The sequence below is a fragment of the Giraffa tippelskirchi genome, chromosome X, assembly GCF_054371585.1.
Source record: "Giraffa tippelskirchi isolate mGirTip1 chromosome X, T2T-mGirTip1v1.2.pri, whole genome shotgun sequence".
In the NCBI taxonomy this organism is placed as follows: Eukaryota; Metazoa; Chordata; class Mammalia; order Artiodactyla; family Giraffidae; genus Giraffa; species Giraffa tippelskirchi.
Genome location: NC_137289.1, coordinates 90,835,896 through 90,860,943, shown reverse-complemented (window position 1 = coordinate 90,860,943; position 25,048 = coordinate 90,835,896). Strand labels below are relative to the sequence as shown.

General features: G+C 38.2%; 1 protein-coding gene across 4 annotated transcripts in view; it reads right to left on the bottom strand.

Moving 5' to 3' along the window:
• OPHN1 (oligophrenin 1) overlaps positions 1 to 25,048 on the bottom strand; it is a 658,667-nt gene that overhangs the window by 370,308 nt on the left and 263,311 nt on the right. For all 4 annotated transcript variants that reach the window (XM_081567319.1, XM_081567322.1, XM_081567321.1 and 1 more), the window contains exons 8-12: positions 23,575 to 23,679; positions 21,236 to 21,365; positions 18,666 to 18,769; positions 7,745 to 7,836; positions 1,889 to 1,967 (exon numbers count right to left, since the gene is read on the bottom strand). In XM_081567319.1, coding sequence (XP_081423445.1) covers positions 1,889 to 1,967; positions 7,745 to 7,836; positions 18,666 to 18,769; positions 21,236 to 21,365; positions 23,575 to 23,679 — 510 coding nt within the window. The remainder of the gene's footprint in view (positions 1 to 1,888; positions 1,968 to 7,744; positions 7,837 to 18,665; positions 18,770 to 21,235; positions 21,366 to 23,574; positions 23,680 to 25,048) is intronic.

Here is a 25,048-nt window from a genome sequence, read left to right as displayed (position 1 = left end):
TGTTAGTGGTAATTTTCTATCCAGATGGGTAGAAAAGCAAGTGCCCATCTGAAAGAGATCCATGTATTCACCAAACTTTCTCTGAGTCATCTTAAAATATGCATTATGATAGCTATGTGAGAGACAAGAGGAGATCCTTCACTCTTGAAGCCTAATCTTAGCTTTATGGCTACATCATTATGAAACTTAGGCATGTACCATTCATTCTCTAGACTTCAAAATTGATATCTCTAAAATGATCAGTGTTGCAGGAGATGTTCCTTCAAGAACTGATCTTCTTACTATGTATAATATTAGTGAATTGGGGAGGGAGGTTGTTAGTAGAGCAGAAGCAACATTAGTAATGCAGGAAATAAGTCCTCTATATGCCATCTGTGTAATCTGCTTTAACAATCTATCCTTTTAAAATAAAATTTTCTGCCTCTATGTGTATGCCAACGGATATGTCAGTGAGACAGGTCAAGTTGATAAGGACCCACATTCAGAGGGCCCATGTTCTAATATCATTCTTCACAAAAAGCCATCTTTACCCTTTGATTTTTAAAACTTTAAAGGGAGAGCAAGTTCAGGAGAGGGAATTAAGAGTAAAATGACTTACAACATTGTAAATTAACTATATTTTGATTAAAAAATAAACATGAACAACAACAAAAAAGAATAAAATGTCTTGCTGGGCTTGCTAGTATCCTGCTAGAGAAATATCACAGGCATGTAATGGTTAAGCTCCAAGTTTCTGTGAAAGAAGGGAGCAGAGAAAGGCCCTGGTCTATTTTCTGGATGATAGTCCTTACAACACCACTTCTCTCCTGCTATCTTCTTGGTTGCTATAAATGTAATCTTATAGCTGGGGCTTCCTCACTAGTCTTCAAGGCACTAGAAACACACAGAAAGAAGTCCCTGTAATATATTCTCCATTTTAGCAAGCTTTTGCCTTGAATAAAGCAAGAAGATTAGATTGTACCCAAATACTACTGAGTTTCAGTAGCTTTGCATCAAGCCTTCAGACTAGTGAGAAGAACTTCAAACTGATATAGTATATTATGGTTGACAAACTGGCTTTCAATTGATTTCTTTCAAAGCAACTCTGTGAGATAGGTAGAACAGAAATTATTAAAGCCATTTTACTGAAGAGAAGAATCTCAGAGAAATTAAATAAGTAGCTCAAGGTCACACAATCATTGAATGGCAGAACCAGACCCAAATATAACCTTTTGGGATTCCAAAACTAAGAAGCTGACATTACATCATATGCCACAAGAAGACACCCACACAGAAGATACTGAAGAAATAAAATGCTTTTTGGTGACCTGACTGTTCATATTGGTCTTTCTATGATAATTGTTAGCCCTGTAAAAGTATTGCTTGTAATCCTATGTAACAGCGTTCTAAATGAAATGGTGCATTTTGGGATATAGGATGGCAATGCCATCTCCTGCCCTAAAAGAGAATAAGTTGACCTAGGAATGTAAGGGAGAGGCAATAAAACCATTCTGAATAAAATCTTAATAAACGCTTGTTCACAGTCATGAAAATTATTTTCCATCCTTATATATGAACACATATTAATGCTATAAACTACAAAAAGGCTTAATTTTCTTTCTTAAAACCTTGTGGGCATAGCTGTATAAGAAGAAAGAGGCTGAGAGACCTAGTTTCTAGGTCCATTGTGATGCCTTTCTGAGGCTAATTCTAGAGAAGTCCTTTACCATCTCTGGAAATCAAGTTGCCTAACTTGTTAAACAAGAAATGTTGTTCAGCATTTCCTTCTAACTCTAAACTTTTGAGTATGAATTATCTATCACCATTTAATTGTCCTGGACTCACTGCTACCACTAGAGCACACTCATATACTGGCCTATGTTGCTGAGGTTTCCCCAGGGTAACTTACAGGTTCTTTCCCATCCATAGCCTCCATCCATAGTCTTCTGTTAGCTTCTGAAAGAGCTTGCAGAGTGATGGTTCCTGGTCTAAGGAATAAATGACAGGTTGAGAGCAGGAAAGTTAACTGAGAGAATGGAGTCTTATAATCTATGGTTCCTCTCAGCCCTGGGAGTTATGACACTGAGCAGACACAGGAATACAGATTTCCAATTTTTCAAAATCTTTTTTTACTCAGAAAAACAATGGATTAGAGAACAGTAACTTTGGAAACATTGGTGGAGGTAGTATCTTGGTGGCTTCATGCCAGGGTCAGGCAAGGAAATATGAAGGCAGATGCTGATACCTCACCATAATATAGACTTAAAGTGACCCCACTGTGTGCTTTAAAAAAACTGAAGCTCTTCCTGCCTCTCACTCTTAGAAGCCAGTCATTTGGTCTGAGTTCAAGTGGTTCTGAGCATGTTCACTATAAGTATCAGGAAAATGGCTTTGCTACTTCTACCACCTAGAATGTCCAAGGAGCATTTCAGTTGGAAAGAAGTCAACAAAATGCACAGGGAGGCTTTCTGGCTGATTTAAGCAATCTTATAAATAATAACAACAAATACTAGTTATTGAATGCTCAGTAAGTGCCATAGTACTATAAGTACTTTATAGGTATTACTTCACTTAATCTACACAAGAAGCCTATAAAGCAGAGACTATAGAAATCCCTATTATACAGAAGGAGAAACTGAGGCACAGAGAGGTTACCTAAGTCCATGGAAAGTGTAGAGCCAGGATTTTGATTTAGAAATTTTAGTCCAGCAGGCATGTTCTTTCTTAGCTAATACATAATAAGGCCTCTTCTGCATGACATACAACTTGAAATCCAATTTTATTTTATTTATTTGCAGTAACTGCAACTATATACCCAGAGATACCCCAATTTGGTATACATTGTTCTTCTCGGACCTTCAAAACCAAGCTGGAATTTGGGGATTAATCATATTACTTGCAGGCATAAGGTCTCTTCCATTCTTTGCCTAGTTGTGCCACTAGGAGATATTTGTTCCTCTCACTACTTCCGTGTTAAGAAGAGACCTCTCTGAGTCATGAAATGGTAACAGGGTAATGACAAGAGAGTTCAGTGGGAAAGTCACTCACTGTGCCTCAATTTCTTTAGCCATAAAAAATTTGGATCTGACAAATTGGTAGGTCCTTTTCAGTTCTGATACCATGGGATTCCTATCCTACTTGTCCTTCTGTCTCTTACTACATTAAAGTACTCCTTAATAAGTAAAGCCCCCAAATGATCTTTAAGCCAGAATCAACTGAAAACTAGGACTTGGCTTTCAGTACTGGACTCTTTCAACTTTACCTTTCTCTAAGAAATATCCAACATTTTAGACATATCTTATGGGGCTAGAAAGTCTACAAATCTCTGAAAAAAATAATTACCCAGCTGAATCCTGAAGCTAGAAAGAAGGAAAGCAAGCAAATGGGCAAAAAAATTTAAAGCAGATGCTGTAGACTAGATATGAAGTTAAACCTATTACAGACACAGTTTTCCTATTTAGGAAATCAGAACGCTGGTATGTATCCTCTCTTGATCGTACAAAGAAGCTGAAAGAATAAACAAGTGACTATTCAGGAAGCATTTGAAGATTCTCAGGTGCTCCTAAAAGTGAAATTCAAAGAACAATATGGTTAAGAACAAAATGACAAAGTAGAAAGAGTATTGACTTCTAGGCCAGGCTTTTCCATCATGATTTTAGACAAATCCTGTGCCCACCCTGAGGTCTCAGTCACTCCTCTAAAACAAAAAGGCACATATAACACATTTGCAGTAGAGTTCAGTGGTTAAGAATGTGGGTTTGGAAATTAGTATGCCTGGATTTGGATCCTAGCTCTAACATTTACTAGTTGTATAATCTAAGTGCTTAACTTCTCTCTGTCTCCTTGTCTTTGTGAGATTGGGATAGAAACACCGCCCACTTCATGTGACTGTGATGAAGACTAAAGTTCAGTTCAGTTCAGTTGCTCAGTCGTGTCTGACTCTTTGCAACCCCATGAACCGCAGCATGCCAGGCCTCCCTGTCCATCACCAAATCCCTAAGTCCACCCAAACCCATGCCCATCAAGTCGGTGATACCATTCAGCCATCTCATCCTCTGTTGTCCCCTTCTCCTCCTGCCCTCAATCTTTCCAAGCAACAGGGTCTTTTCCAACGAGTCAGCTCGTCGCATCAGGTGGCCAAAGTATTGAAGTTTCAGCTTCAACATCAGTCCTTCCAATGAATACCCAGGACTGATCTCCTTTAGGATGGACTGGCTGGATCTCCTTGCAGTCCAAGGGACTCTCAAGAGTCTTCTCCAACACCACAGCTCGAAAGCATCAATTCTTTGGTGCACAGCTTTCTTCACCGTCCAACTCTCACATCTATACATGACTACAGGAAAAACCATAACCTTGACTAGACAGACCTTTGTTGGCAAAGTGATGTCTCTGCTTTTTAATATGCTATCTAGGTTGGTCATAACTTTCCTTCCAAGGAGTAAGCATCTTTTAATTTCATGGCTGTAGTCACCATCTGCAGTGATTTGGGAGCCCAGAAAAATAAAGTCAGCCACTGTTTCCCCATCTATCTGCCATGAAGTGATGGGACCAGATGCCATGATCTTACTTTTCTGAATGTTGAGTTTTAAGCAAACTTTTTCACTCTTTTCTTTCACTTTCTTCAAGAGGCTCTTTAGGTCTTCTTCACTTTCTCCCATAAGGGTGGTGTCATCTGCATGTCTGAGGTTATTGAAATTTCTCCCAGAAATCTTGATTCCAGCTTGTGCTTCCTCCAGCCAAGCGTTTCTCATGATGTACTCTGCATATAAGTTAAATAAGCAGGGTGACAATATACAGCCTTGACGTACTCCTTTTCCTAGTTGGAACCAGTCTGTTGTTCCATGTCTAGTTCTAACTGTTGCTTCCTGACCTGCGTACAGGTTTCTCAAGAGACAGGTCAGATGGTCTGGTATTCCCTTATCTTTCAGAATTTTCCACAGTTTTTTGTGATCCACACAGTCAACGGCTTTGGCATAGTCAATGAAGCAGAAATAGATGTTTTTCTGGTACTCTCTTGATTTTTCAATGATCCATAGGATGTTGGCAATTTGATCTCTGGTTCCCCTGCCTTTTCTAAAACCAGCTTGAACATCTGGAAGTTCACAGTTCACATATTGCTGTAGCCTGGCTTGGAGAATTTTAAGCACTACTTTACTAGCGTGTGAGATGAGTGCAATTGTGTGGTAGTTTGAGCATTCTTTGGCATTGCCTTTCTTTGGGATTGGAATGAAGACTAAAGGAAATTATACTTTTAAAATGAGGTGGATGAAAATGGAGTCTATTATACAGAGTGAAGTAAGTCAGAAAGAGAAACACCAATATAGTATATTAATGCATATACATGGAATTTAGAAAGATGGTAATGACAACCCTATATGGAAGACAGCAAAAGAAACACAAATGTAAAGAACAGACTTTTGGACTCTGTGAGAGAAGGCAAGGGTGGGATGATTTGAGAGAATAGCATTGAAACATGTATATTACCATATGTAAAATAGATGACCAGTGCAGGTTTGATGTATGAAGCAGGGCACTCAAAGCTGGTGCTCTGGGACAACCCAAAGGGATGGGGTGGGGAGGGAGGTAGGAGAGGGGTTCAGGATGGGGGGACACATGTACACCCTGGCTGATTCATGTGGATATATGGCAAAAACCACCATAACATTGTAAAGCAATTAGACTCCAATTAAAATAAATAATTAAAAAAGCAAAGAAAAACAATACAATAAAGGCTGAGAATGGTGCCTAGCACATAGAGGTACTCAGTGAATGTTAGCAGCTGTTGCTGTCATTGTCATCATCAATGTTATTATTTTTATTACTTTAATTATTGCCCTTCAATTTTTGATGGGCTATGAGACTGTGGCTTAAAATATTGGTAGGAACAATAATAAAAAAAAAAGTTATCCTCTATTCCAGAAATAGAAACGGGGATTCAAAGAGTCACCTATTCAATTCTGCAGGGAACATGAGTACAGATGCCTGATGTCTACTGCAAGGCCTGCCTCTGCCCCTTATATCAGATTGACCAGCCAGGAAAGCAGATGCAGATGTCATATTACACAGAAAACTCCACATGCACAGAGGCACCTCAGCATCTGTGCATTATTATATTTGACCCTCTATTTCACAACATATTTATTCTGCTTATAATAGACAATGGAATAAAATTTAAAAGAACATGAGATTTGGAGACCTACAGACCAGAGTTTGAGCTCAACCTTGCCACTATGTGATTTTGACTAGGCAAGGCAGTTAAACATATACAAGTCTCAGTCTCCTCACCTATAAAATGAGGGTGGAGTTTAGTGCAGGAATATTTTTTAAATGCCCAATATGTGGTGAGTAAAATCATAGCTATATCAAAACTTTAATCCTGGGTTCTAGTCTCAGAATTCCCCAGTATTCTTGGGTAGGGAAAAAAATTTAAAAATGAATACCAAATTCAGTGTCTACCATGAGCCATACACAGCACTAGAAGCAATATATATATTGATCCTTGCCCTTAACCTCAGGGCCAAACTGTTTGCAAATGCTTTGAGTCTATGAGAATAATACTTGCAAGTGGCTTGCAAATTTAAGTTGAAAAGTGAATCAGAATGGAATTAGACACAGAAAATTTTAATTTTATTTAAGTACATTAATTCTACAGAGCCAAAGACACTAAAGGTTCATAAAAAGGAAGCCACAGCCAATGGTTGCTTTCCCCTTCCTACTGAGCTCAAAGGTGCAGGGTGGAAATGAGTGACAACTTCATGATCATCAGTAACACTGATTACTATTACAGCCATCTTTGATTGGGATCATCCATTCTTAACAAAGAAAGCATATAGATTCACAAACATAAATTTAAAACGGGGAAGAGAACTAATAGCTACTTATTCCAAGGCAAAAAATATGCCTTATTTTCTTAATCTGATCTATATGATTCTAGTTACTGATAGGTTTGCTCATATGATATTGTAATTCAACCAAGTTCCTTTCTAGCAATCTAATCTTTTGTTAAATTCTATTATAATACTTACTGCCTTATACATAGGAATAATGGATGGAAATAAAATATAGAAACACATTTACTCACCAAATTCTGGATCAACTTCCCAACTACATAATGTGTCTTTTTCCAAAGTAACTCCAAATGCTCTCATTTTAAAATTTAAAAGTAAAATTTAAAGTTCCCCACCAATAAATTGTCCAGGTTAAAAAGACGAAAAGAGAATTAGATAGGAACAAATGCAACCGAATCCAAAGATTGCAAGCTTTGCTGAAATCAGAAAGTTGATAATTAAACTATTTACACTTTACATAAATATCTGCAGCGTAGGAAAAGTCCACATCATTTGTACCAAATGGCAGAAAAAAGAATCCCGAATACTACTACCACCCTCCATCCAATCTACGTTCCCTTAAATGTGTGTTTCAATTAATTTGTTCTTGTATATTGAGATTAAAAAAAAAAAGAATAAGCTTTGCTATCCTGTTCTTTTGCAGTATCACCAAATACTGACCTTTTGCATATATCATAGCAAATTAAATCCTAGGAGTAACTTCTGCCTATAGCAAGTAAGGCAAAGCTGCCTGAACCTTAAATAGAGAGAACCAGCTCTGGTCCAGTTCTAACAGGGAGGGGCAGCCAAAAGAGCCAAGACAATGGTGTCATGAATAGTTTTGCTCATTTTTATCAATAATAGATGACAGATAAAAATAAAATACCTACCCAGGCTCAGAAACTGGCACATGGGACACTGCCAGTTCGCATCCTTACCTTTCATTTGTTTCTATATCGAAACAGAATCTCTTATCGATAGATTCCGTCTTCCTTCTCACACAGTACTTCAGGGTTAAGTCCAAGGGCCCCTGAAATAACAGAAGGATTAATAGCCAGTATGTAAAAATACACAGAAGCTTCTTCTGCTTACTGCAGTGTCCTTAATGTCACTTGGAAGGCATCTGTTATGGCAGCAGGAACAATGTTTAGCTTCACTGAGGACCTTGTCCCCTCAAAGGGTAGTTGCAGCAAGGCGACAGATGGTTTTTCTCTATTCCAAAAATCAATGACTGAGTTCAGAAGAAACTGCTCAGGATAAACCAGTGTTCTTTTCCAACTATGGTATATTAAATAGGAAACTCATAAGGGAGATGTAGGAAAAATGGGGTGCACAAATGGTATTAAGTATACAAAATAAAATTTCATGAGACTTCTAGGTAGGGAGATTGCACTGGGTAAGTGGTTTTCAGCAATGTCCCTTCCATTACAGTGGCAGATAGAAGATAGGAGGAAAAACATTTTTGATTCCACACTTCCAGAACCTTTAAGATGATGGGAATTACAAAAGCAGTCTCTCCAAAGATAGGGCCGGAGTAGGGAAAATAAGGATATTTGTGTGATAGTCAAGGTGGAATTTGGTATTTCATGTGTGCAGGACAATGTGTCCCACATTAGTCTTGTGGGCACTTAACAAGGCCATAGAAATCCATTTGGTTCACAGGTTGAGTGTGTGTTAAGTTGCTTCAGTCATGTTCAACTCTTTGCCACCCCATGGACTATAGCCTGCCATTCTCCTCTGTCCATGAGATTCTCCAGGCAAGAATACTGGAGTGGGTTGCCATGTCCTCCAGGGGACCTTCCTGACCCAGGGATCAAACCTGCATTCCCTGTGGCTTCTGCACTGCAGGCAGATTATTTACCACTGAGCCACCAGGGAAGCCTGTGTTCACAGATTAAAATTCCTCAAATCCCACCAAGTTCAGTTTACAACAGAGGCAATATGGTTTAGAAAAGAGAAGTAACATTTATTGATTACTAATATGTGTCGCATATTACTCGAGGTATTTTTAAACCACTTTTCTTCATAACAGCCTTCAGAGGGAAGTGAAGCTCAGAGAGGTAAAACGGCTTACCCAAAGTCACCCAAGTCGGTATAGTAGAAATATCAATATACTAACAAGTTTAAAAGCTGGGGTCTTATCTCAGTTATGACTTTTACTAGATATGTGGCCAAAGGTAAATAATTTTTCCTCTCTGAATATAAACTTCATAATCTATTAAACGGGAATAATACTACCCACCTTGCTGTCTCAAATTCAGAAACACTGAATTTGTGTTTCTGCTCAAAGTGCCAGGTCTGTACCTAAGCACTATACTGTCCTAACTGGCCCTTACAGTTGATCATTGAATAAATTCCCTATCATTGTCACACTCAAGCCCTTTACAGGTCTCTCTTTTTCTTGCTCCTGTCCTATAGAAACACAATTCTATATTCATCTTTCAATCTGCCTTCTAAAACTCCAACACTTGGGATATCAAGCATTGTCAGCCTTGCAAGATAAGAGTAACTAACTGCATCATGTGCTCACATTCCCTTTTTAAACTCTCAACTCTGTTAGATTTGGTGAGATGACATCACAGCTCAGGGGACAACATCCTGCCCACCACTCCAGGTTCACCTTCAGCCACCCTCATCTAATTTATGATGTCCCATCAGCATAAAAGTACTCCTATTTCACACATGTATCATGCTTTTTCATGACTCCAACTTTACATATATTGTTACCTCCACCCAAAATGACTTTATCTATAGTCTCTGATTGACAGACTTTTACTTGTGCTACAACTTGCAGTTCAGCTTTCATTTCCTCAAAAATCTTTCCCCAATATATATAATGTCTACTTTGTGTTTTCTGCATTGTATTAAAGCCTCTCTTTTTCACGTCTGATTCCCCCACTTGACTAAGAACTCACGGATGTGGGCAGTGTCTTATTTATCTTTATATCTTTCAGTTCAGTTCAGTTCAGTCATTCAGTCGTGTCCGACTCTTTGCGACTCTATGAATCGCAGCACGCCAGGCCTCTCTGTCCAACACCAACTCCCAGAGTTTACCCAAACTCATGTCCATCGAGTCGGTGATGCCCTCCAGCCATCTCATCCTCCGTCGTCCCCTTCTCCTCCGGCCCCCAATTCTTCCCAGCATCAGGGTCTTTTCCAATGAGTCAGCTCTTCGCATCAGGTGGCCAAAGTATTGGAGCTTCAGCTTCAACATCAGTCCTTCCAATGAACACCAAGGGCTGATCTCCTTTAGGATGGACTGGTTGGATCTCCTTGCAGTCCAAGGGACTCTCAAGAGTCTTCTCCAGCACCACAGTTCAAAAGCATCAATTCTTCAGCGCTCAGCTTTCTTCACAGTCCAACTCTCACATCCATACATGACTACTGGAAAAACCATAGCCTTGACTAGACGGACCTTTGTTGGCAAAGTAATGTCTCCGCTTTTTAATATGTGATCTAGGTTGGTTCCTTCCAAGGAGTAAGTGTATTTTAATTTCATGGCTGCAATCACCATCTGAAGTGATTTTGGAGCCCAAAAAAATAAAGTCTGTCACTGTTTCCACTGTTTCCCCATCTATCTGCCATGAAGTGATGGGACCAGATGCCATGATCTTACTTTTCCAAATGTTGAGCTTTAAGCCAACTTTTTCACTCTCCTCTCTCACTTTCATCAAGAGGCTTTTTAGTTCTTCTTCACTTTCTGCCATAAGGTTGGTGTCATCTGCATATCTGAGGTTATTGAAATTTCTCCCAGCAATCTTGATTCCAGCTTGTGTTTCCTCCAGCCAAGCGTTTCTCATGATGTACTCTGCATATAAGTTAAATAAGCAGGGTGACAATATACAGCCTTGACGTACTCCTTTTCCTATTTGGAACCAGTCTGTTGTTCCATGTCCAGTTCTAACTGTTGCCTCCCGACCTACATACAGGTTTAGCACCTAGTAAAAAGTTAGTGCTCAATAAATATTTATAAACTAGACTATCATCCTTGCCATTTTTCTGATGAGAAAAATGATAGTGAGCAACTGTAACTGATTTACTCAAGATCACAATTTATTAGGCCTTGGAACTAGGATTTAAGACTAGTTCTTGAAACAAGAGTGTCCAAGATGATGGAGTAGGAAGAACCTGAGCTTACCTCCTCCCATGGACACAGCAAAATTACTGAGACAGATGGCCCTTAGACCCTTTGCTGCAGTGTTGCATTGCTTGCACCTGGCCATACCACTCTTCCAGCAACAATACAAACAAATTGTACAGGACTAAAAATAACTGCATGAATGCCCAGTTGAGACAAATTACGGACAAAAGATACAAATAGGACGTTCTGGGAGAATAGCATTGAAACATGTATATTATCATATGTGAAACAGAACACCATTCCATGTTCGATACATGAGACAAATGCTCAGGACCGGGGCAATGGGATGACCCAGAGGGATGGGATGGGGAGGGAGGTGGGTGGGGGGTCCAGGAAGGGGAACACATGTAAACCCATGGCTGATTCATGTCAATGTATGGCAAGAACTATTACAATATTGTAAAGTAATTAGCCCCCAACTAAAATAAATAAATTTATTAAAAAAAAAAAAGATGCAAATAGACAAAAAAAATCTGCCACTTTTGAAGAGCCTGGAGCAAAAGCAGGGGGATGGGAGCAAAAGCAGAGTATTGTGCATGCCCCCTACACACACCACCACCTATGTTGTGGGCAAAACACCTAAGCTACCCCTCTGCTCTGACCCTTGGACACACTTTTACCCTCACCCCTGTAAGGAACAACCTTGCCCCTTTTTGGAGAGTGAGCAAGCAAGGGAACCTGTTGTCTGTTCTTGCTGCCTCTGCTGCATCAGGAACCATAATAAAGCCTTGCTTGAACTTCTTGTCTGGCCTGTAGAAAAGTTCTATTGATTGAGGAAGGCCAAGAACCCTGTTCGGTAACATTACAACTATTTACAGAGCAACAATCAACGGTGAGAATGACCTGAAGACTAGCAGGAAAGATCTTCTACAACTATAGATATAAGGAAAGAATCACAACTAGACAGGTAGGAGGGGCACATGAATGGTATAGTCAAGGCCCACACCCCTAAACAGGTGATCCACAAATAAGAGGATAGTTACAATTGTAGAGTTTATCCCCAAGGAGCAAGGGGTTTGATACCCATATTAGATTCCTAGTAAAGGGGTCCTGAACCAAGAAGACAAGGCCTCAGAACATCTAGCTTTGAAAGCCAGCAGGGCTTGCTGTAAGGAGAGCCAGAGGCATATAGGAAATAGGTATTCTATTCTTAAAGGTTACATACAAAATCTCACATGCTCTGAGAACCAGGACAAAAGCAAGGTGGAAGGTGCCTGGGTCATACTGACCTGCTGATAGTCGAGAGCCATACAGAGAGACAGAAGACAAGTGGAACTCACCCTGGGGACATAGAAGCTGGTGGCAACCATTTTGAGGTGCTAATTCTATCATGAGGAAAAAGATGCTAGAAAGCACCATTTTGGAGTCCTCCCTGTAGCTTATTAATGTTGGACATGGCTTTATTCACCAGCCAGTTGGCACAAGCCCTAGGAGCCATACAAGGATATAGCCCCATCCACCAGCAGGCTAGAGGCAGCAAGAGGTTCCCCTGGACTACCTAGACACTCCAGGACCCAGCCTCACCCACCAGTAAGCTGGCATGAATCCCAGGAACTGGTTTACTCTGCAGCAGACAGGTAACAGTCCTATAACATATTGGGCCCAAACACTGCCCACCAATGTGCTAAAACCAGCTTTGAGATACATCATGTCCTACAACCAGCTTACCCAAGATCCAGACCCACAAAACAACAGGCTGACACCAAGCCCCAGGCCCCAGCTTGATCCAGCAGCAGTTTGACAATCGTTCTGGAACACTTCCTTTAGCCCTCACAAGAAGCCAACCAGTACCCAGCCAAGCCCACCAGTGGGCCAGGACCAGGACACAGCCTAAACTACCAAGCGGCAATAACCTTGGGCCCCACCACCAACTGCAATAGAACTCAGACTGGCCCAGGAGCAGGTAGCAGCTTCAGCAGTAGGTAAACAATCAGATGGAGGGGGTCAGCCCATGCTCACCAGTGTGCCCACAACAGTAGGCCCCACCAAAAGAGGGGCATATTTTTATATATAAAAGATTCTATTCAAAAGCTTGTTGCAGAATATATATTCTTTTTAAGTACGCATGAGTCATTTTCAAGGACAGATCACAAGCTAAGGCACAAAACAAGTGTCAGTAAATTGAAGGAGATAGAAATCACACTAAGTATCTTTTCTAGTCACAACATTATGACTAGAAATCAACTATAAGAAAAAAAACTGCAAAAAACATAAACATATAGAGGATAAACAGTTGAACAACCAAAAAGATCACTGAGGAAATCAAAAATATCTAGAGACAAATGAAAATGAAAACACAACAATCCAAGTTTTATGGAATGCAGCAAAAGCAATTCAAAAATGGAATGTTATAGCAATATAAGCCTAACTCAGAAAACGAGAAAAATCTCAAACAACCTAACCTTACACATAAAGTAACAAGAGAAAGAATAAACAAAAGCCAAAGTCACTACAAGAAAAGAAATCATAAGCTAGAACAGAAATAAATGAAATATAGACAAAAATTAACAAAAAACCAGAAAAGATTGAGGAAACTAAGAGCTATTTGAAAACATAAACAAAATTGATAAATATATCCTCAGAGTCATCAAGAAAAAAAGAGGGTCCAAATCAATAAAATCAGAAATAAAAAAGGAGCAGTTACAACAACACAGAAGTATATCAGATCATAAGAGATTACTATGACCACTCACATACCAATAAAATGGAGAACCTAGGAGAAATACCTATGAATAAATGTACAATCTTGCAAAATGGAATCAAGAAGAAATAGATATGCAAACAGATCAATTACCAGTAATGAAACTGAATCAGTAATTTAAAAAAAAATAAACAACAAAAAATCCCAACATACGAAACTTCACGACCAGATGGTTTCACAGGTGAATTCCATCAATCATTTAAAGGAGACTAACACCCATTCTTTTCAAACTATTTCAAAAAATTCAGTGGTAATACATTTCCAAACTCATTCTAAAAGGCCAAAACCAGACAAAGGTACTTCAAAAACAGAAAATTACATGCCAGTATCACTGATGCACATACATGAAAATATCCTCGACAAAATTTTGGCAAATCTAACTTAGCATTAAGAAGATCATACACCACGATCAACTGGGATTTATCCCAGGAATACAAGGATGGGTCAATATCTACAAATCAATCAATGTGATACAACACAGTAGTAAACTGAAGACTAAAAATCATACAATCACCTCAATAGATGCAAAAAGAACTTTTGTCAAAATGCAACATCCATTATGATAAAATAAATTTTTAACAAAGTTGATATGCAGGGAACATACCTCAACATACCTTTATCATTAAAAGCCAAATATGATGAGGCCAAAACTAACATCAAACAGTCAATGGTGAAAAGCTAAAAGCTTCTCCTTTAAAAGCAGGAAAAAGACAAGGATACCCACTCTTGCTACTATTAGTGAACATAGTATTGGAATTCTAGGTGACAGCAATCAGAGAAGAAAAAAAAAAAACCAAATCTCAATTGGAAAAGAAGAAATAAAGTGAGAGTATTTGTGGATGACATGATATCACAAATACAAAATCCTAAAGAAATCACCAAAAAACTATTAGAACTCATCAATGAATTTAGTAAAGTTGCGTGATACATAATTCATATACAGAAAAAATTAATATACAAAAACGTTAGGAAACAATAAATACTGTAGAGGGTGTGAAGAAAAGGAAAAGTTCTTGCACCATTGGTGGGAATGTAAATTGGTACAGCCACTAGGGTAAACAGAATGGAGTTTCCTTAAAAAGGGTGGAATAAAACTACCATATGATCCAAAAATCCCACTTCTGGACTTACACCCAAAGAAAATTATGAATGAAAAAGACACAGGTATCCCAATGTTCATTGCAGCACTATTTATAATACCTAGGACATGGAAGGAACCTAAGATGCCCATCGACAAGGGAAGGAGAAAAGGAAAGATATACCCATTTGAATGCAGAGTTCCAAAGAATAGCACAAAGAGATAAGAAAGCCTTCCTCAGTGATCAATGCAAAGAAATAGAGGAAAACAATAAAATGGGAAAGACTAGAGATCTCTTCAAGAAAATTAGAGATACCAAGGGAATATTTCATGCAAAGATGTGCACAATAAAGGACAGAAATTGTATGGACCTACCAGAAGCAGAAGATATTAAGAAGAGGTGGCAAGAATACACAGAAGAACTGTACAAAAAAGATATTTATGACCCAGATAACCACAGTGGTATGATCACTCACCTAGAGCCAGATATCCTGGAATGTGAAGTCAAGTCGGCCTTAGGAAGCATCACTACCAACAAAGCTAGTAGAGGTAATGGAATTCCACTTGAGCTATTTCAAATCCTAAAATATGATGCTGTGAAACTGATACACTCAATGTGCCAGCAAATATGTTGTCTAGCTTTTCTTCCAAGGAGCAAGTGTGTTTTAATTTCTTGGCTGCAGTCACCATCCCCAGTGATTTTGGAGCCCAAGGAAATAAAGTCTGTCACTGTTTCTATTGTTTCCCCATCTATTTGCCATGAACTGATAGGACCAGATTCCATGATCTTTGGTTTTTGAATGTTGAGTTTTTTAACCTAGCTTTTTCACTCTACTCTTTCACCTTCATCAAGAGGCTCTTTAGTTCCTCTTCACTTTCTGCCATTAAGGGTGTGTCATCTGCATATCTGAGGTCATTGGTATTTCTCCTGTATATCTTGATTCCAGCTTGTGCTTCATCCAGCCCAGCATTTCACATGATGTACTCTGCATAAAAGTTAAATAAACATGGTGACAATATAGCCTTGACATACTCCTTTCCCAATTTTGAACCAGTCTGTTGTTCCATGTCCAGTTCTAACAGTTGCTGCTTTACCTGCATACAGTTTTCTCAGGAGGCAGGTAAGGTGGTCTGGTATTCCCATGTCTATAAGAATTTTCCAGTTTGTTGTGATTCACACAAAGGCTTTAGTGTATTCACTGAAGCAGAAGTAGTTGTTTTTCTGGAATCTCTTTGCTTTTTCTATGTTTTTCTTGATTCCCTTTGCTTTTTCTATGATCCAATGGTTGTTGGCAATTTGACCTTTGTTCCCTCTGCCCTTTCTAAATCCAACTTATACAACTGGAAGTTCTCAGTTCATGTATTGTTGGAGCCTGGCTTGAAGGATTTTGAGCATTACCTTGCTAGCATGTGAAATGAGCATAACTGTGACGTAGTTTGAACATTCTTTGGTATTGCCCTTCTTTGGGACTGGAATGAACACTGACCTTTCCAATCCTGTGGCCACTTCTGAGTTTTCCAAATTTGCTGGCATATTGAGTGTAGCCCTTTTACAGTATCATCTTTTAGGACTTGAAATAGCTCAGCTGGATTTCCATCACCTCCACTAGCTTTGTTGGTAGTAATGCTTCTGAAGGTGTACTTGACTTCACACTCCAGGTAGGCTCGCTCTAGGTGAATGACCACACAATTGTAGCTTTCTGGGTCATTAAGACCTTTTTTGTACAGTTCTTCTGTGTAGTCTTGCCACCTCTTCTTAATATCTTTTGCTTCTGTTAGGTCCATACCATTTCTCTCCTTTATTGTGTCCATCTTTCATGAAATGCCCCCTTGGTATCTATAATTATGGACACAGGTTCATAGCATTGAATAGGAGGCAGTCAACAAAACCATCCTCAAGAAAAAGAAATGCAGAAAGGCAAAATGCTTGTCTTCAGAGACCTTATAAATAGCTGAGAATAGAAGAGAAGTGAAAGGCAAAGGGGAAAAGTAAAAATATACCCATCTCAATGGAGAGTTCCAAGGAATAGCAAGGAGAGTTTAAGAAAGCCTTCTTAAGTGAACAGTGCAAAGAAATAGAGGAAAACAATAGAATGGAAAAGACTAGAGATCTCTTTTAAAAAAAATTAGATATACCAAGGGAACATTTCATGCAAAAATGGGCACAATAAAGGACAGAAAATGTATGCACCTAACAGAAGCAGAAGATATTAAGAAACTATAAGTAGTATTAATATCTGCTGCCTGTGGCTTGATCTTTGTTGTAGTACCTAAGAAAGCAATTTTGAAGTCCATGGTTTGAAAAGTAATGTGTATAGAAAAAGAGAAGAAAGAGATTACACGTTGCTTAAAAGCATTTGTTAGTCAGATATGAATACTTAAGCTAACTTCTCACAGAAATGAAACAAATTCTGTGTGACAACACACTTTACTGGAACCACATTTAAAAGTTCTTCAGCAATTGGCAGACCAGAAACTAAAGAGTATTGGAGTCATGAATGAGCAACTTGATCTACATATAAATATGGGTGAAGACTGTAAAAACCCCATTTGGTATGATCTGTGAGAGGTGGATCCCATGTCTAACCCACATTCAAAGCAGAATCACAAAATTTCTTGTTAATGACAAAAAAAGAAAAGCAGCTTTTCCTCTAAGAGTTTTATAGTTTCTCATCTTACATTTATGTCTTAAAATCCATTTTGAGTTTATTTTTGTGTTTGGTGTTAGAAATTTTTCTAGTTTCATTCTTTTGCATATAGTTGGCCAGTTTTCTCAGCACCACTTGTTGAAGAGACTGTCTCTTGTCCATTGTATATTTTTGCCTCCTTTGTCATAGATAAAGTGTCTCTAGGTGCGTGGATTTATCTCTGGACTTTCTATTTTGTTCCATTGATATATAATTCTGTCTTTGTGCCAGTACCATACTGTCTTGTTGACTGTAGCTTTGTAGTATAGTCCTATGAACAAGCCACACAACAGCGATCTTCCATGGAAATCACTAGCAATGGAGAAAAAGTGGCCCCAAAAGTCTCCAAATTCCTGCCTATGGAAATTGGGTCTTCATGCATCACAACTTTCAATGCTAACAAGTAAACCTTGTTTCACTTTGTAAACAATTTGTAAATAATGGAAACTTTTATAAATTATGCCCTAAGGCCCTGTCTGAAAGACAATTAAAGGGATACTACTTTTAGAATATGAATAGTCAGTCTATCAGCTTTTATCTTAAGAAACCTTCAGGGTTCTATGTATGTATGTTCCCGAAGCCTCTACAAAGATGGGAAAAAGTGAGATGACAGACTAATTTTTTTAGCTGGGTGGTCATACATAAAATAATATAGAATTTATAATATAATATAATATAAATAATATCAAGTTCCTCCTCATGATAGTAAGTGAACTATCATGTCAGTGTGTCGAACTCATCTTACCATTTTGGGGAGTAGGGGAAAGTCTGGAGGCCGGAAGAGGAATTAAGTGCTTAAAGATATTTGAGCATTGCATAAAATGTAGGGTATAGGTTATTTCAAATTTAGATGACAGAATACTCCTTTAAAAAGTAATTTTGGAAAATGCTTATTTTTAAACACTATTTAAAGGAATCCATAGTAGAGCCTTCTTAAAAGCAAGTAATACTCTCCTCCTCCAATTTATCCATATTTTTTGTAAATTTTCCTTGTACAATGTGATAGACACTTGTAGCAATGATCTAAAAGAGGAAAGGTACTTTCAGAAGGCCTGAAATCATTAACAGAGATTCTTCACTCAACTGAGTAGTATCTGGGCCAATGCAAACTAAGGCCAAGGAAAACACATGAAGACATGGGTTCATGTGACAGTGGTAGACTCAATTCTTTGACGTGAAGTCAATATATATTCTTTTCTGAGATTCAGTCACAGATGCATTTCAAAAACATGTGGCCCATAAAAGAACTGACCTGCTGCTTAGCACCTGGCTTCTGATCCATAGGCGTCATAGTGAGTGTTTTGGTCTCTTTCTCATATTGGCAGTAGTATTTCACCCAGGATATTCCCAAAGCCCCTACAAAGACAGGCAACAGTGAGCTGATAGAATAAGTATTTTGGCGGCATGGTCAGTTTACCTGTAAGATAGAACCTGTGCACAGTTTACTTTTCATGGTCATGATCCAGATCTAGTCCTACCTTTCCCCTGAGCTCCAGCTATGCAGTGCCATCAGCCCACTACAAGTTATTGTAATCCTCATCAACTACTTTCCACATCTGCTCTGGCTTGCTCCAAACCACTCTCCTTACTGTGTTCCCTGTGAATGCTCCCATTATACATTCTATTGTATGAGCTAGGAACATCTGTAATCTTCTGCTTCTCCTTCCCTATAACCTGCCTTATTTGACTGGTGGTAGGGTTCTGCTCATTCTATCCCCTACATGTCTCTTCTTTCACTCCTTTTATAGCTGAATTCATTCAGGACTCTATTTCTGATGTTTGGCAAAAATATGTTTTATAAGATATTCCAAGAAAAACAAAACTTCACTATTCCTCCAATTAATGATTTCAGTGGCCTTCTCTGATCACTCCTTTCTAGCCTATTCTCTACTCTTTTGTTAGAGAATATTTTTAAAATATATATCTCTATTTATATCATTCCTCTTATTATAAACCACCTATGGATTTCCCACTCTCTCCAAATTCCTTAGATTGGCTCACAAAGCCTTTTATAACGTGATTGTATTTAGCTTTTCAACTTGCCTTTTTGCCCCCCTCACCTCTATGCCCCTGACTCATTGAATTACATTCAGTTATCAAATAAATAGTTGGTGATATATTTGATAGACCAAGTTCAAGACATATTTAATAGTGAACAGGGCACTATTAATAATTGTATCTGGACAACAAGTATAAACCAGGACTGTTCCTGGATAACCAAGATCCTACAAATAAAATACAATCTCACATACCTCTGTGCCTTGACTCATGCAGTGGTATACACCTGGAATTTTCTTTGCTTTTTTTTACCTGTCAAACTCCCACTCTTAATTTACATTTCAGCTCACATATCACTTCCTCAGTGAAGCCCTTAGATACATTCTCCAAATGCAATGCTCAACACATTTCATTATAATTCTTAATACACTTGTGTCTTCATTAGACTGTAAACTTCTTGAGGTCAAAAACTAAGTTTAATCCATTTTTTGTACACCCAATGCATTACACACTGTCTGGCAAAAAGGATTTTTAGTAAACATACATTCAACTGAGTAGGAACGTCATATCCATTTGAAAAATTAAAAAACTAGGGAATAGAAGTATCACACAGTTAGTTGATATTAGAGTCAAGACAACATACTCATTATTCTGCCCTTTGCATAACATAGCAGTGGTTCTCAACTAGAAGCAGTTTTGCCTCCCAGAGGACATTTGGCAATGCCAAGAGACATCTTAGGTTATCATAGTTGGGAGGTACTATCAGAATAAAGTGGGGAGAGGCTATAGATGCTTCAAAATACCCTATAATGTGTAGGATGACCTCTCAAAACAGAGAATTACCCAAGCTGAAATGTAAATAGCACTGAGATTGAGAGATCTTGCAATGGAGAGGTGAAGAACTGAACCTGACAAATAGAACACATCATCAAAGTGAACTGCTCTAAAGGGAGGAAAAGCATGATAATACCAATGCTGAAATACCATGTTTTGTGGATTTCAGTGGGTTTTCCCACTGGTAACCTCTGAATAGTCTCTTCTACCTACTCACTAGGTCAGAAACTGAAGTCACAGGCTTTGGAGACATTGTATCATAGTTCAAAAGGAAATCAAATAGCACATACAGGTTTACATAACATTAGGAGGCAGAAAGCCTTAAACCTCTGTAATATTCAGTGACTGAATAAGATAACCCATTTTCCTTAGTAATGACAACTGTGTTGTTCACTGAAATCACAATGGTTGGGTAGTGCTTTAAAGGCAACCTTGTGATCCTAAGGCAATGGAAGGTATAGGGTATAGTTGTAGGGGCATAGGTTTTGGCATTTCACAAACCTGACTTTACACTTAGCCTTGTTACTTGATAGTTGGGTGACTTCCAATTAGTGATCCCTCTAAGCCTCTGTGGCTTCATGTGAATATGGGTATGGTAAAGTGCTTTCAAAGATTACATGAAATAGTATATTTAAAGCACTTAACACCATATCTGGCACATAATAGGTATAATAAATATTATTTTATGCCTCCTCTCTCCTACCTTCCTTTTAGCCTAAGTCAGAGTCATTGAAAGCATTAAGCAATTAACAATCCCTATTTTGAATATCAGAGAAAATCTTATCATCCCACAGCCTTTGTAATACAAATCCTTAACCTCCCCCTTAATTTCTCCCTCCTTTTTATTTACTCTATTCTCATGCTGGTTTCCAAAGAGGTATAACTGGAAGGGGTCTATGAACTATATGGGTGCCTGGAGTTTGGAGAGGCCAAGTGGCAGTGGGTATCAGCCTACTTAAACCCAGTGGCTATCCCTGTATTCCCACACACATTTCTCTTGCGTATAGAGATAGCCTTCGATGGTTGGCTGTCCTGGAAGTTTGCATGTCTGCGGAGCTTCTTTCATCCTTTTCTTAAGTTCTTCCATCTCTTCTCGGGTACTGGAGAAATGATTTCTTGTCTGTCAAGATATTATCATCATAATCATTATCATCAGCACCATCATCATGAATAAGCATTCAATGGTCAAAGACTCAGTGCAGAGTTTTCTCAGCTTTTATCATGTGCTACAACATAGCAAAAAACAAGTGTTGAATGGCATAGTAACTAGAAAACAATTTAGTGTAGTTTAACAGTACTAAGGGTTAAAAGGGAGAGAGAAATGTAAATAACAATGTACCTGGGAGACATTTTCTAATGGGAATCACAAAAGGTAATGGGAATCACAAAAGGTTCCAAGAAATAAAAGCTCTAAGAATTCTGAGCACCACATTGACCTCTGCCTTACAAAAAGGAAGACTATAAAGAAGGTTCCCTAGGATAACATTATCATGGCAACTTCTTCATTCTGTCTCAAGTAAAGTTACTGGTTACTTGACACTGAATCAAATCCTGGCCATTAGAATAAAGGATATGAGAGTATGCTCTCTTTGAACATAGGTCAACAGAAAACCTCTGTTTTCATGCTCATGAATAAGAAAAGCTAATATTAAGAAGTAGTATGTTTAAAAGTACATGACTAAAAAACAATGGCAAAACACAGTTTGAAATGTGTGTATCAAAATCACTAGAGGTAGGTCTTCAGTGTTTAGTCTCAAGATTGTCACATGATGTCATTGAAAAAGGTGATGTGGGCTGTCCTACATAGTCTAGCTCACTCTGTACATTATCTTGTGAGTTTGTCTTATATATAGAGATAGATAGATAGATATACATATATATGTGTGTGTGTGTGTATATATATACACATACAAATATTTGTTGCTAAACTCAGACTTTTCAAGTTATATTTGGAGGAAGATTAAGTAATTGACCTAGTTATAGGAATATTTTGTAAGTCAGCAGAAGATAGGAATTCTCACATTCTGGTGAAAGAGAGTACATTATCTTGTGAGTTTGTCTTATAGATAAGAGAGTGAAAGAGAGTACATTATCTTGTGAGTTTGTCTTATATATAGATAGATAGATAGATATCTAGGAAGATAGGAACTCTCAAATTTGGGTGAAAGGGAGTACATTATCTTGTGAGTTTGTCTTATATATAAGAGAGTGAAAGAGAGTACGTTATCTTGTGAGTTTGTCTTATATATATAGATAGATATAGATATAGATATAGATACACACATGCAAATATTTGTTCCTAAACTCAGACTTTTCAAGTTATATGTGCAGGAAGATTAAGTAATTGACCTAGTTATAGGAATATTTTGTAAATCAGCAGAAGATAGGAACTCTCACATTCTGGTGAAAGAGAGTACCCAGAAAGTAACAAGTGTAAGTCAGGAATCTCCTAAACAACAAATTGTTTTCATCTAAAAATTCATCTATAAATTTTATGCAATGTAACAAGTCCAAAATCACTACCTCAGTGGTGCCTTCTTTTACTGTATCAGATAATTATTCTATACTCTGTGCTTTTTTAACTTTTTTAGTCTTAACTTTATTTTAGCACTTTTCATAAGTAATCATGCTATATCTCTGTTTATCTCTCTCAGCTCTAAGAGACTGAATAATCCCTGAAGATAAAAACTAACGTGCCTCATTATGGTATGTTCAGTGCATTTTACAATGCCTGGCACAAGGTATATGTTCATTATATACATAAGTAATTGTTAAATGTGGGTTAAATAACTAAATGAGAAAAATGATATGCGACAAGGAAGGGAAGGCTCTGCCTATGCCCATCTACAAGAAACAGCATAGGAAAGAAGGTTGAGACAACCTTTCAAGATAATCTATTTAACTATACTAATGTAATGAGAAAAGAAATGGGAAAAGGAAGGGAGGAATGGGCATTCATATTAATAAAACCTACAAAGAGAGTATCTTGACTGACTAGCATAAGATCTGACCTGTACTTAAATAAGCCCATAGATGGGTTCTAATCTGGGAGAGATATAGCAAATTAGCAACATTTAATAAATATTGGATAGACAGATGTGTTAGTGGTTGGAAGGGTGGGTTCGAACAACTGTCAGCCTCAAAGACAGGGAATAGTTGAAACTGGAAGAGTAAGAACAATCTATTACACTAAAATATTTGTGATCCACACCAGTTGGTCCTCACAAATTAGCTGTGATATAATAACCTAAAATTCCAAAGTCAAGATATTGAGACTGAAATCCAATTGCAATGCAAAGACTGGTGAAGAAACCCACATGCAAACTCACATTCTGTAAACTGAGCTGAAGCTGTTGTTTATATGGGAGGAAATCCTGTGTTAGTTCCACAGTCAAGCTGTTGGAAATGAAGAGGCTATGAAGAAAGGCCAAGACCTAGAGAAAATGTATAAAAATAACTTTATTACCACCATCTTCTCATTAATCAAATAAAGGGAAACAAGATACACACAAAAGAAACTTCACACAGTATTTAACCAGTGTAGTGTTAAAAGCAGTAATGCAAACACAAATAGGTCTACACATAGCTATTCTTTCATTAGGTTAAACATTCACTCTGGACTCAAATCCAGAAAATAAAAACGACTAACAAATTTATTCAACAATACCCTTTTCGGATAGCATAGGAAACCAATCAAAATGTGGACAGGATGAACATAATGTGGGAATAGACTGTCTTTATATCTTCAGGACTGGCACAGAGTAGGTACTCATAAAAACATGCATGATCAGTCACTTCAGTAGCGTCGGATTCTTTGTGATCCCGTGGACTGTAGTCTGTCAGGCTCCTCTGTCCATGGGATTTCCCAGGCTAGAATACTGGAGTGAGTAGTCGTTCCCTTCTCCAGGGGATCTTCCTGATCCAGGGATAAAACCCAGGTCTCCTGCACTGCAGAAGGACTCTTTACCATCTGAGCCACCAGGGAGTAAAGTGTAATAGGAAGTAGTAAAAACTGGTCAATTCTTTTTAGAAAGTAAACAATGAAGCACATATAAATATGCACTTACATACTGTATACATACAAACACATCTATATGTGTGTATTAATATATATGTTCAGTTCAGTTGCTCAGTCATGTCCAACTCTTTGTGACCCCATGTACTGCAGCACACCAGGCTTTCCTGCCCATCACCAAGTTCTGGAGCTTACTCAAACTCATATCCATCAAGTTGGTGATGCCATCCAACTATATCATCCTCTATTATAACCTTCTGCTCCTGCCTTCAATCTTTCCCAGCATCAGAGTCTTTTCCAATGAGTCAGTTCTTCACATCAGACAGCCAAAGTATTGGAGTTTCAGCTTCAGCATTAGTCCTTCCAATGAATATTCAGGACTGATTTCCTTTAGGACTGGCTGATTGGAACTCCTTTCAGTCCAAGGGACTCTCAAGAGTCTTCTCCAACACCACAGTTCAAAAGCATCAATTCTTCGGTGCTCAGCTTTCTTTATAGTCCAACTCTCACATCCATACATGACTACTGGAAAAACCATACCTTTGACTAGATGGACTTCTGTTGGCAAAGTAATGTCTCTGCTTTTTAATATGCTGTCTAGGTTGGTCATAGCTTTTATTCCAAGAAGCAAGTGTCTTTTAAATTCATGGCTGCAGTCACCATCTGCAGTGATTTTAAACCCAGAAAAATCAAGTCTCTCACTGTTTCCATTATTTCCCCATCTATTTGCCATAAAGTGATGAGACCGGATGTCGTGATCTTAGTTTTCTGAATGTCGAATTTTAAGC